The 12,176-nt window shown below is 38.6% G+C and overlaps 1 protein-coding gene across 1 annotated transcript in view; it reads left to right on the top strand.

Annotated features, from left to right (window-relative positions):
* tmem8b (transmembrane protein 8B) overlaps window positions 1-4,644 on the top strand; it is a 34,788-nt gene extending 30,144 nt beyond the window's left edge. Inside the window, exon 13 of the mRNA XM_032515280.1 lies at window positions 3,551-4,644. Coding sequence (XP_032371171.1) covers window positions 3,551-3,886 — 336 coding nt within the window. The 3' untranslated portion in view covers window positions 3,887-4,644. The remainder of the gene's footprint in view (window positions 1-3,550) is intronic.
* The last annotated feature ends 7,532 nt before the right edge of the window (window positions 4,645-12,176 follow it).

Here is a 12,176-nt window from a genome sequence, read left to right as displayed (position 1 = left end):
TATTTGACATTCATAGACAAGCTTGTTCAAACATGCAGATTAAATGTGCCAGCACTGTCCCTTTACTGTTGCATATGCTAGTAAGTGTAAAATTATTTAATCCATTATTTGAACTTAGAGCTGGAACATGGGGCTGGAACATGTGCATGGCTAAAAACAGTGTGTTTCTGACCAATGAAGCTATTTTACATTAGCATGGAAGGGGCTTTAAAAGTTTTGCAGCCTGCGGGTATTAGTCATGGGTTGTAGTTCTATTATAAGTCAGCTTGTACTTCCACTGACTCTTCTCCGAGTCATAATGTGCTCCCTGAACTGAAAAGATAAAAAATAAGTCTTTCAGGCAAGGTTCTTGAAAAAAAGCCTTTAACACCAAGCCTCTGACATGAGTTTGAAAACAAGGGTTGAGGCAGCCTTGGAGAAAGCTTTGCTTTGAATAAAGTGTGGGAGTTGTAGCTCTAAGAGTTATCTGTATGTGAGCTTGAGGATCCTACAGAAACTGTGGAAGATGAAGTAGTGTTTAATTCACCATGTAAACCCTCCAGTTTAAGCACCGAAGGTAGGACAGTATATTTAAGCATAGTGAGTTTCTTCTTTCTTCTTTCTCCTGAGATTAACAACAACCCTTTGGAATTCATGCAGGGCACAACTGTATCATTCACATGTGAGTGTATTTACATAAAGCCATTGGTTTCCACTATTTGGCTAGTTGTAATTCAATTAAAGATGGCTTGTTGACATATGTTATTTGGCAAATTTAAAATATCATGGTCTGGTATACTGTGTCAGTATCCACAGAACAGAAGTATACACAGATTGTGTGCGGTGTCAAAATGACTGAAACAATGAGACACAATCTTCCTATGGCGATGAACCACACAGTAACTAGCCACAAAAGTAACTTGGATCTCATGCTAATGTTGCCATTTTTTCTGTGCTTGTACTTTGATTACGTGACACTTCATAATTTATTAGCTGTTCCACAGCGTATGTCTGGATTTCAGCACTCTCTCCTCAGTGCTGCACCTCTGAGTTTGAGCGCCACACATTTTCTACAAGAGCCCTTTCATTTCAACTTGTCATGTTTCTGCAAAGCATGGCATTCTGAATGTTCCCAGACACAACCGAATTAGATCAGTCAAGTGAAGGGCACGGAGCATCTGCTACTTTGCAGAGGTGTCATGAGCAGTAAGAAGAAAGTGGAGAAGTTCAAATCTGTCAATGCCAAATATTCCTAACCCTTCAAAATAAATGAGTTGTTTATGCATAAGGACACCATCCTAGTCTGAAAATTTGAGTCCTAACCAGAAAAATGTACAGTTTCAAAAGTAGGGGGGGGGGAAGCAGTAACAAAACATTTCCTGTTTTTTGGCTTCATGTTAATTATTAGTCTTTATCTTAAAATGTATGCATCATAATAACTCAATCAAAACCATTTATTTGTTCATTATACATTCATAGAATACAATTAATTTGTGTCATTCATGAACAGCTTGCATTTCCCTTGACAAGGTCGGGGATTCGTCATGGTAATGTTTTGGGAAAATAAATCTAATGCAAGCTATCAGTGTTTATGAACCGATGAAAATGGAGACTGAATCTAATAATGAAGCACTCTCTAAACACTGTTTAGAAAGAAATGAAATAAAATGTCTCTCTGTGCCACACGTTCAGCAAAGAATAAGCACATGCTCTGTATTAAACAAGTAGAGACATCATATACAGTTACTGCCAAACCGAACACAAGCATAAATAGCTACAAAAAAAAGTGATGAAGTGATGAGTGGCCAATCACTGATGACCAATTTAAAACATCTGTCAGCTGATTATGATCATTGTGATGGACTTAATGCTGCAACAGTAGGCAAGAATGCAAATTTCAGACAATTAAACCAACAGAGATTTATTAAGAATCCCATCCCTCTGTTCTTCCAATCAAAGTAATCTGCCTGCTGCTCCCCCACTCAAATCCCATTAGTCTCCATTTTTGAATGACTGTTCCCTATGTGATCTCCCAATTCAATATCCTATTTCGGCGTGAAATGTGTTCATTAAATTAAGCAAAGGAGAGCATTAAACACGGGGGGCTTTGAGATTAATTGCTAAAAAAAATAATAATAATAATAAAATTGTTTGGGTCCCTTAGTTTCTTATCATTTTCTGGAATGAAATTGTAATGCAACTGTTATTTCTTTGTAAGTGTTCGGGAAAGGACTGTTTAACTTGAGACTAACTACAGAAAAAAAATATTTTATTTTTCAGTTTCTTGCACAGCTACAGTTAGACAGTGTCTTAAACTAGAATGATGCTTTTGGTGCATACCTCCCAAATCTCAACAACATGTAGTGCGGAACTGCACTTTGTTTATTTCAGAAAAAAGGTTGGTCATGCGTTTCAGCATAGTACTGCAAGAAGTGATCTTCTAGCAGAGAAAAGGAATTTAAACTCCTCTTTAAGATGCTTTATAATGTTTCCCATCCTGTCATTGCTCCAACTTACAGTTATAAATCCAAATTCTTTCATGTGTGTTTCGTAGATGTAGTGGTTTGTTTACATTGTTACCAGAGTGCAATTTGTTTCCATCTCCTGATTTCTACTGCGTTGTCTTTACACAGTGGTTTGCTAAACGTGACACTGTAGACACGTATGTTAACCCCCAAACACACACACAAACGTGTCCGAATAACACCTGTGCACATTCGCTTTCGTGCAGCCCAGAGAAGCAGTGTTTTAGCTTTGCTTAGTAGCGAACAGGTCAGTATTTTAGGTTATTGGCATAGTGTTTAAATAAAGAAGCTCAAATAAATTAGTGGGTATCCATGTTGGCGTCCTGCAACGGCCCGGGTTCCACTCCAACCTACAGCCCTTTGCTGCGTGTCATCCCCCATCTCTCTCTCTCCCTTTCACGCCTATCAACTGTAATAAAGGGAAAAAGCCCCAAAATGGACTCATTGTAATCTTACACATGACTCAATTTTACAAGCTTTTCCTAGAAAACTTAAAGTATAGTTTGATATTCACTCCATTTAAGGAATGTTAAAACTAAAACTAGCTGTTACCACATAAACTATGAAATAGATTTGGACTTTAGTTTGCTATTTTAAACTAAAAGGTGCTCAAAGCGATGTCACACGTGTTTCAGGCTAGAACATTTGTTGTCACATACAGCAAACATCTCCTCACTATCAGCGAGCTGCCTGTCCCCAGAACACGCTGTAAAAAAACGTGGTCTCTGTAGACAGCCCAGGGTCCACAAACGGCAACAAAAATAAACTGTGCCCACCTGCGCCACGACGCATACACAAACAGTGTTCCAGCCAATAACCGACAAGAAGGATTTGGGGGTGGTGGTCGCGGGGGTTAGTGTGCGGAAACCCAGAAGGGAGGGGGAGAGGACGGGATGAAGAGGGAGGGAAGGGCGAGCTAGTCTCGTTTTGTTTGAAAATACTTCGTCAAAAAGAAGTAACATCACCCAACATTGTTTAGAGCACCTTTAATTAAAAAAACAGGTCTAAATGGTAAAGTTGAAAACATTGTTTTATGTGTCTGTCAGACGGTGCGCACCATCCGTCGCCGGCGTTGCTACCCGCCCACCTGGAAGCGATGGGTGTTCTTCCTCTTCCCGGGAACCATGATTGCCACGTCTGCCGTGGCCCTCTACGCCTTTGTGGAGACAGAGGAGAACTACTTCTACATCCACAGCATCTGGCACATGCTGATCGCGGGGAGCGTTGGCTTCCTCCTGCCGCCACGCGCAAAGCCCGACGCCAAGGTAACCCCGCTGAAGCGTAGGCGGGGCTGCGGCTATCAGCTGTGTGTTAACGAGCATGAGGAGCTGGGCCTGGTGGACCCCGCCATCATCTCCATCAACAGCATCTGTACCAGCTGATAAACTCCCCACTCCCAGCCTTTTACCTTAGAGACACTTCATTGCCTTCTTTTACTTGGGAAATTCACACACGGGAAATTAAGCCACAGAACTTGAAAAAGCAATGTAAATACTTTAATGCAGATGTGACACATTTTTTGGGTTGTTATTGTCATGGTAATTACTATCAATACAACTGTAATTATTATTATCTATAGTTAAAGTTGTTCTGATGAATTGTGGGTGTACAGTGACACACTGTGTTTGTGAATATGTATTTAAAGTCAAAGCTAAAACACTGCTGCTATCTGACGGTGACTGTAAAACTGCTTCTGTTGGTTATTTATTGGTGGTCTTGTGAATAGGCCAATTATTTTACTGTTGGGGCACAGATCAGGGGGAGACGTGGGGGGACGTTTATCAAGGGCACGGCTTTTCTGAAATTCTTTTCGAATATATCTTTTGCACTGAGACACAAAAATGTTATTCTGTACATTTTTATAACAATATAAACTACAGTGGGCATCACAAATGTAAAACCTAGTTGTTATGTGGAATGTTAGACTGTCTTTTGCAATTGCAATGTATTGCTTTTACACGAATGTGCAGATTGTTCGTGATGGGAACAATTCCAAAGTCCAGCTGCCTGTTGAAAGAGAAGAGGGGAGGCATTTCAAAGACCTCAAACAAAGACCTCACTTCCCTGTTCTTTTTCTGACAGGACCTGTGTGACACCACATTCATAAACAATAAATGTTTCCTTTCTTGCCTCAGTATTACTTCTGCTTTCAAAGCTTTTGGATATAGTGTAACTGGTGAACCTCCAACGAAGACATCAAATTGCAATTCCTGCCCTAATGGAATCCAGTGGTACTCTGACAGTGAGATGAGACACTGTCAACAATATCCTCCAGGAATAGAGCAAGATAAATAATTCTCCTACAGAGCAGCAGTATGGGGGCAGCTTCGGAGCATACTGTCAATATATGTAGCTTCTCGCTTTTATAAGGAAAGACAGAGTTATTGCTTTATGCCTTATTAGGCGTGATCCATTAGCAGATCCTCTATATTTATCATTCTGTGTACAGGCTCTGTCTTTTTCTATCAAATTATGAGAAAAGAAAAATGAAGAAGGTGAAGAATTCATTATTTTTTTTTAGATTGGAGGTTGCACCTGGCCTTGACTTCACATGTATAAACAAGATTAACAGTCTATAGCCATGATAGCAGCTCTGTGAGGCTGAAATGCTTACATCAACGTGCTCACAATGAGAATGCTAGCATATAGAAAGAAAGAAAGGTAGATAGATAGATAGAATATTGATGTCAAGCAGGTGTAATTTATATAATGATGTGTTAGCATGCTAACATTTGCTGATTAGCACTAAGTAAAGTAAAGCTAAGGCTGATGGGAATCAATGCTGTTAGTTTTGTCATAAACCAAGTATTGGATAAAATGAAAATTTGACCAGATGATGGCGATAGATGAAAGATCTGGAAAAAATTACAATTTACCTATCGGGGACCATGAATGTGTTTACCAGGCCTTTAAATAAAAACAAATCTTTCATGCTCTACGGGCATAGTGTTGGGAAACGCTACTATTATTTTCTATCTTACCAAGCATTGAATGAGGGGACTGATACTCCTCATATTTGTCTGCTAAATATGAAGCAACAGTCAGGAAACAGTTAGCTTAGCTTACCTTAGCAAAAAAGGAAAACAGCTAGCCTGTCTGTCCAGCACAGACCCGTTTTCAGACCTTGTAAATTGTACAGATTCAACAAACAAGAGATAATGTGTTAGTATTAGTGAGCTTTATAGGTGCTGGTAGGGGGCTTTTTTAATCTTTGGACAGATGTCAGTCTTTGTGCAAATTCATTCAACTCACAGCACTTAAGAGTTTATGGTAGGTGTAATTAATTCCTTTAAGGTTCCTAGTGATACAAAATAAACACACACACCTGCATTCACACTCATTTTAGTGACCTAATCAACATTTCTTCCGAGTTTTGCAAGCAAAGCAGTTATTTACAGGGCAGGATTGAGGAAGAAAAAAGTCATTCCTCATTTTTACCAGAGCTGCCACTGCTGCAGCTAATTATGCATCAATTCTTTACTCAAAGTGTTTCTGTTGAGCGTTGAAAATGTGATGGAATGAGGTCACTGGGTGCAAATCCTCACATTAACTTTTCTTCTCTTCTCTGTCCAAAAGGGGGAAAAACACATAAGTCTAGTGGTGTTTCTAAATAAGAAAGAGCAATATGACTAATGCACAGTAACATTGCTTCATGCTTTTATCTAAATCTTGTTGAATGTCATGTATGTCCATATGCTTTTTCTTTTTTTTTTAAGATTATTTACCTGAACACGGTACAACCTACACAACCTGTATATAAAAATCTCTTTTTGTCTCATGAGAAAGAAATGTAAATTGGCCCTTATTCCTTTTTGAAGTTCTAGCAGATGATTTAAAAAGCAGTATTCTAAAAAGATTCAGTTGATATTGAAAGGAGAAAAAAGTGCCATTCAAATGCAAAATAAAACACTGGTTAAATCAACACAAAACTTTCTGGTGCTGTAAATATTCCAGTGCATTTCTCCGTTACTCCCTTGCCACTTCAATGAAAAGCAAAGTAATGGAAATTTGTGTAAAAAGAGACTCAATATTCCAAGTGGAGATTGCACCCCTTGGCGGGAGTAAAAAGCCTGTGACTGTACTTAATGAGACAAATAACACCAAAATGACAAGGTCTTCGATATTGAAATTTCAAACAGTGGATATCCCTGTCCTTCCACCCCACATGAAATCAAAGAGAGTACCTTCTTTGTATTCATGAATGCTTGGCTAACATATCTAACAGGATTATTACTCACACACCATAACCTACAGCAGTAAAGCAATTTCAGCTCAGCTTACAGTATTTGCATGGCTTTATTCCCTTTTGTAAATCCTGTCGTCTGAGTACAGAGCTACATTACCAGCCAAAATATGATGAGCCGCAAAGTGCCAAATGTTTTTGCCAAAAAAAAATAGTTTTTGCCCTTTCTAGTTTTTATTTGATTTTGTTCACATCATTCTTCAAAATCTATACCATTCTAGCAGCTCTGTGAGTCTGTACTTAGCCACAGAGATGGTTTGAGCTAAATGCACAACAGCCTGTACAATACAGTTGAAGCTGATGGGAATGTCATTAGTTTAGCAGGTATTTGATTCTAAAGTGCTGGACAATTACATTTTTGATCTGGCAATGGGGCTGGAGGGAAAGAAAGGAGGTTGCCAAAATCCATCAGGATTCTTCCTCAGGGAAACATGAATGTCTGTACGAAATGTTATGGCAGACCACTGAATATCTGTTGAGATATTTCAGTCTGGACCAAAGTGGTGGATAGACCAACCGACAGACATAAATTACCATTCCAGTCATGCTGCTATTGTCGCTTAAGAACTGTTTTTAAACAGAAACATCAATATTCTCAAACTATCATCAAGAATAATTTTTTGTAAAATCTTCAAGAACATTTCCATCTAACTATTTTCATGGTGTTTATTCAGGATAAATAATAATGAGAGTCTGCAGTGATTCAAATCAGGCATTCACATTCACAAACCCCTTTAATGGGAACATTTTGCATGAAATGTGCTTCTTAACACGTTTATAAAATGTCAAACACCTATTACAGCTACGGTTTGCAGCATATTTATGAATATTAAGGCTCACCTAACAAATGTGCCAGCTTTTCAGCATTGCAACAGCAGAGAGGTGGAAAACAAATGTGCATTTAAAATTTAAACAAACTAAAGCACAATTACTGCGCCGTCGTAGAGACATGCCATTCATTTAAATAATAATAAGCAGTACGTGGAAGCAAGAGTTCAGAGAATGTAAGTTTTCAACTGTTAAAATCGTATGTGCATCTGTCAGAAAAATTGAGAACTATTGAATGTTGGAGAAGGAAAACTCAAGATATCTCCAGTTTGGCCTCCAAATTTACTCAGTTTAGACTTTCCCCTACAGTGTCAACAAAACTGCATATCACAAGCATTACAAAGGGAGGACCTATAACAGAAAAGCTGTTTGTGTACCACTTGTGTCCAAGGTCAACACAAAGATACATAATGTAATCTAAAGAGCAAAAAACGCTGAAGGGCTGATTGATAATGAGTCATTTTTCAGCCTCTTTTCATCCAAAATATTGAATTTGTAGAAAGCCAAAAGAATGCATGTAACCAACAGTGTCTATTGCCCACATGTTGCTTAATCTGTAAGGGTTTGGGCATCCATCTGGTGAGAGTCATCAGGTCCAATTTTTGTTCTGCACGATTGCTTAGCAACCAGAAAATATAAGGCCATTTAATAGGACCAGATATACTCCGTAATAATTATAGATTAGTTTAGGTTGGAAGGCCAATTTTTATTACCGGAAATAAAGAAAATAGTTGTTTATTTCACATTGTTTTGTCATGGACGTCAAAGCTTGTCTACTGTGTTCCAACACAACCATCACGGGCAAAACACTGGCTTTTCCTGCATCTCCATCATGCCATTGCTCACTTAAATTGAGCTTGAAACAGTAGAATGCCTCATTTGCCTTATGAGTCAGACATTCTGCATGAAGTTGTGATTTTAATACAAATGTGAGATTAGTGAATGTCCATGGGGGAGATTAGAAGTTTGGAAAGAGAGCAAAACCAGCATTAATGTTGTTACAGCTACTGTGGCTCTATTGGTTAGAGGAGGCAGAGAAGCTCTTCTTTCACTGCAACAGACAACAGTTCAGGGATTGAGGGGAAAGGGGAGACTTCCAAGTTTTATCTGAGATTCTGAATTGGGGGCAGCAGGTTAAATACTGTACTGGAGAACAAGCCCAGCAACAGACATAGCAGGTAACACGAAGAGAAGGAGGTAGTCTACTGAGTTAAAAACATGGAATATAATTTTATCTATGGACCTATGCATACTACTGCTGTTGATTAAGTAGGGGTGTAACGTCAAAGTACAGGAAATGCACATCTGTACATCTTTACGGATCATTGTTTACCAAGACACTGTCCTGTCTAGTTATCCCTAATGGCAGCCAGTTCACACTGTGTGCAGCCACTGGCCACTGGCCTGATCACACAGTGTGCAGCCAATTTATATCACATATCCAAATCCAATTGTTACTGTTATCTCTCTCTCTCTCTTTTTTGTTACTTTTTATTGAAGTTATTTGCTTGTTGCCTTTTTTGATTTACTTGTTTTTTGCCATAATTGCAGCTCTAATGGCTCTAAGGATGGCGTTTCGGTCAGCCAGTTAGTCCACCACTTTAGTCCTACATATTTCAGCAGCTGTTAGATGGATTGCTATTCAATTTGGTTCAGACATTCCTGGTACCAAGATGCTGAATCACCCTGACTTCTCCTCCATGAGAATTATTTGTTGTTTTGAGTGAAATCTTTCAATAATTATTGATTGAATTGCCATAAATGTGGTACCCACATTCACGTCCCACTCATAGTCAATGTACTTCATTGACTTTGATGATCCTCTGACTGTTCATCTAATGCCATCATAAGGTAGAATTTCCAACACTTTGGGGAAATACCTGCCAAACTAGAGACACATAAGCTTAAGCTATCTTGTATTTAGTGCAAGTGTATTTAGTATTAGCAGATGTTAGCATAAACTAAGATGGTGAACATGGTTAACGTTAAACCTTATTCACATCAGCATAGTATTGTCATTGTGAGCATGAAAGCACGCAGACAATAGCATTTAGCTCATACCACCACTGTGCCTACAGCTGCGACCCAACTGTGGACTCTCAGTCTTGTTTGTAAACCGTATGTGCAAATAAATTGAATTAAATGTAACTTTTAACACACTAAATATATAAATCTTGATTGTCAAAAACCACCAAGGATATAAAACAGCTTGTTTTTATTGAAATTGAACCACTATGTGACAAAAACAGAGGGAACCATCTTTTTTAGCTGAAATTATTTCCCAAATTACATCTTGGATGCTGATATTAATAATTCACACAACCTGAGGATTTTGTTTATTAGAACCGGAAGCAGGCTGACTTCTCATATGTGATGAGAAAGCTTTGCACAAAACTACAAAGCACTAATTAATTTTGGGACCGGCATTTCCATGATTTCTTTTCTTACTTAATCCATGATTAGGTTGGTAGATGGAATTTGGAAATAGCATGTGAGCTATCAGCCCAGTACTAAAAACTGAAATTAGATATAGTAAAAACACATCAGAGTTTGTGCGGTCATCCATTACATTCATACATAAAAAGAAAGCAAGTGTTTACTTATGTAGACTTGTTTGACATGTGTGCATGCTACATGCAGATTATCTAACTTCCTTGCCCATTGAGCAGTTGGCTCTTTTGTCCTGAAATAGAAATTCAAGTGTTATATCAGAGTATTGCTGGCAACTAATAGATCATCCTCTATGACTATTTATTGTAAGTTCTTTATAAAACAATATGGTTCTGACTAGTCTGAATCTTTAACATGAAATTTAAGCTCAGGCGGGTTTTAAATGAGTCCTAAATAGAGAGGTATGGAAGGGTGTGAAAACTGTCATAATAGGGCGGATCTGAATAAGGTTCACATCCCTGATTTGGCTGCGCTCTGCTCCTCTTCCGGCTTCCTGTCACCACACACTGGACCCAAAGACATCAAACAGACAGCCGAGCAGTCTGATGGGACCAGAGAGGTCATGCTACATTTCAAATGCTGTGTAGAGAGGGATCGGCTGAATGTTTGAGCTTGGTCATGGTTATACACCGTGTGTTGACATCCGTCATACAGGACTAAATGTTGGCTGGCTTTTCAGTATGAAAAGCCTTGAGGTTTGTAGAGTGCTAATGATGCAATAGTGTTGTGGCTTCAAGAAGGGTCCTTGTCCTTGTAGTTTAGTCTCAGATTTGACTGCTGCTGGAACTCCTCAATGTCAACACTGTGTTGTGAGTGTTGAGATGCCAAATGTTTTTAGTGTCTTAAAAAGTCCGTCACAGTTTTATGCAAGTAAACTGAAACTAAAAATGCAGAAAGAGCCTTCATATAATTACTATTCATGATTTTTTAACAGGAATTATGATTGCATAAAATCTCATGTCCTGTAAAACTGACAAACTTTAATGATTGGCAGTGGTGGGAAAGGTACTGAGATCTTGAACTTGATGTGGCTAAAATTTATATTTTTATAATAACAATGTATGAAACGACAATGTGAGGAAAAAACGTATAGGTTCATGGTGACGCAGCAAATACAGTGGGGCTCGAAAGTTTTGGCACCCCAGGTAAAAATGTTATTTATGTGCATAAAGAAGCCAAGAAAATATGTTAAACTCTCCAAAAGGCATCAAATGACAGATTAGACATTTGTATAATATGCCACAAAACGTTAGATTTTATTTCAATCATTTACACTTTCAAAATAACAGAAAACTAAAAAATAGTGTCTGCAAAAGTTTGGGCACCCTGCAGAGTCAATACCTTGTACTGCCCCTTTGGCAAGTATCACAGCTTGGAAACGCTAGTGGTCAGCCAAGAGTCTTTCAATTCTTGTTTGAGGTATCTTCGCCTATTGGTCCTTACAAAAGTCTTCCAGTTCTTTGAGATTTCTCGGTTGTCTGTCACGCACTGCTCTTTTAAGGTCTATCCATAGATTTTCAATTATGTTGAGGTCAGGATATTGTGAAGGCCATGGCAAAACCTTCAGTTTACACCTCTTGATGTAATCCACCGTGTGTTTAGGATCATTATCCATTTGTAGAAGCCATCCTCTCTTTAACTTCAGCTTTTTCACAGGTGGCATCAAGTTAACGTCCAAAATTTGCTGAAATTTTATTGAATCCTTTTTTCCTTCTACTCGTGAAATGTTCCCTGTGCCACTGGCTGCAATATAACCCCAAAGCATGATTAATCCACCCCCATGCTTAACAGTTGGACAGAGGTTCTTTTCATTAAATTCTGCGCCCTTTTTTCTCCAAACGTACCTTTGTCAAAAAGTTCTATTTTAACCTCATCGGTCCACAGAACGTCTTTTCACAATGCATCAGGCTTGTCTATATGTTCAGTTGCAAACTTAAAATGCTGATTTTTGTGCTGAGGATGTAGAAGAGGTTTTCTTCTGATGGCTCTTTCATGAAGACCATATTTGGACAAGTATCTCTTTATAGTTGAATGGTATACCACAACTCCAGAGTCTGCCAGGTCTTTCTGGATCGTGCAGTCAAACGTGGGTTTTGACTTGCTTTTCTCACAATCTTGCAAGCTGTTCTGTCTGATATTTTTCTTTGTCT

This window comes from Etheostoma spectabile, chromosome 5 (assembly GCF_008692095.1).
Source record: "Etheostoma spectabile isolate EspeVRDwgs_2016 chromosome 5, UIUC_Espe_1.0, whole genome shotgun sequence".
In the NCBI taxonomy this organism is placed as follows: domain Eukaryota; kingdom Metazoa; phylum Chordata; class Actinopteri; order Perciformes; family Percidae; genus Etheostoma; species Etheostoma spectabile.
Note: the sequence above shows the minus strand (reverse complement) of the source record. Positions and strands in the feature narration are given on the sequence as shown.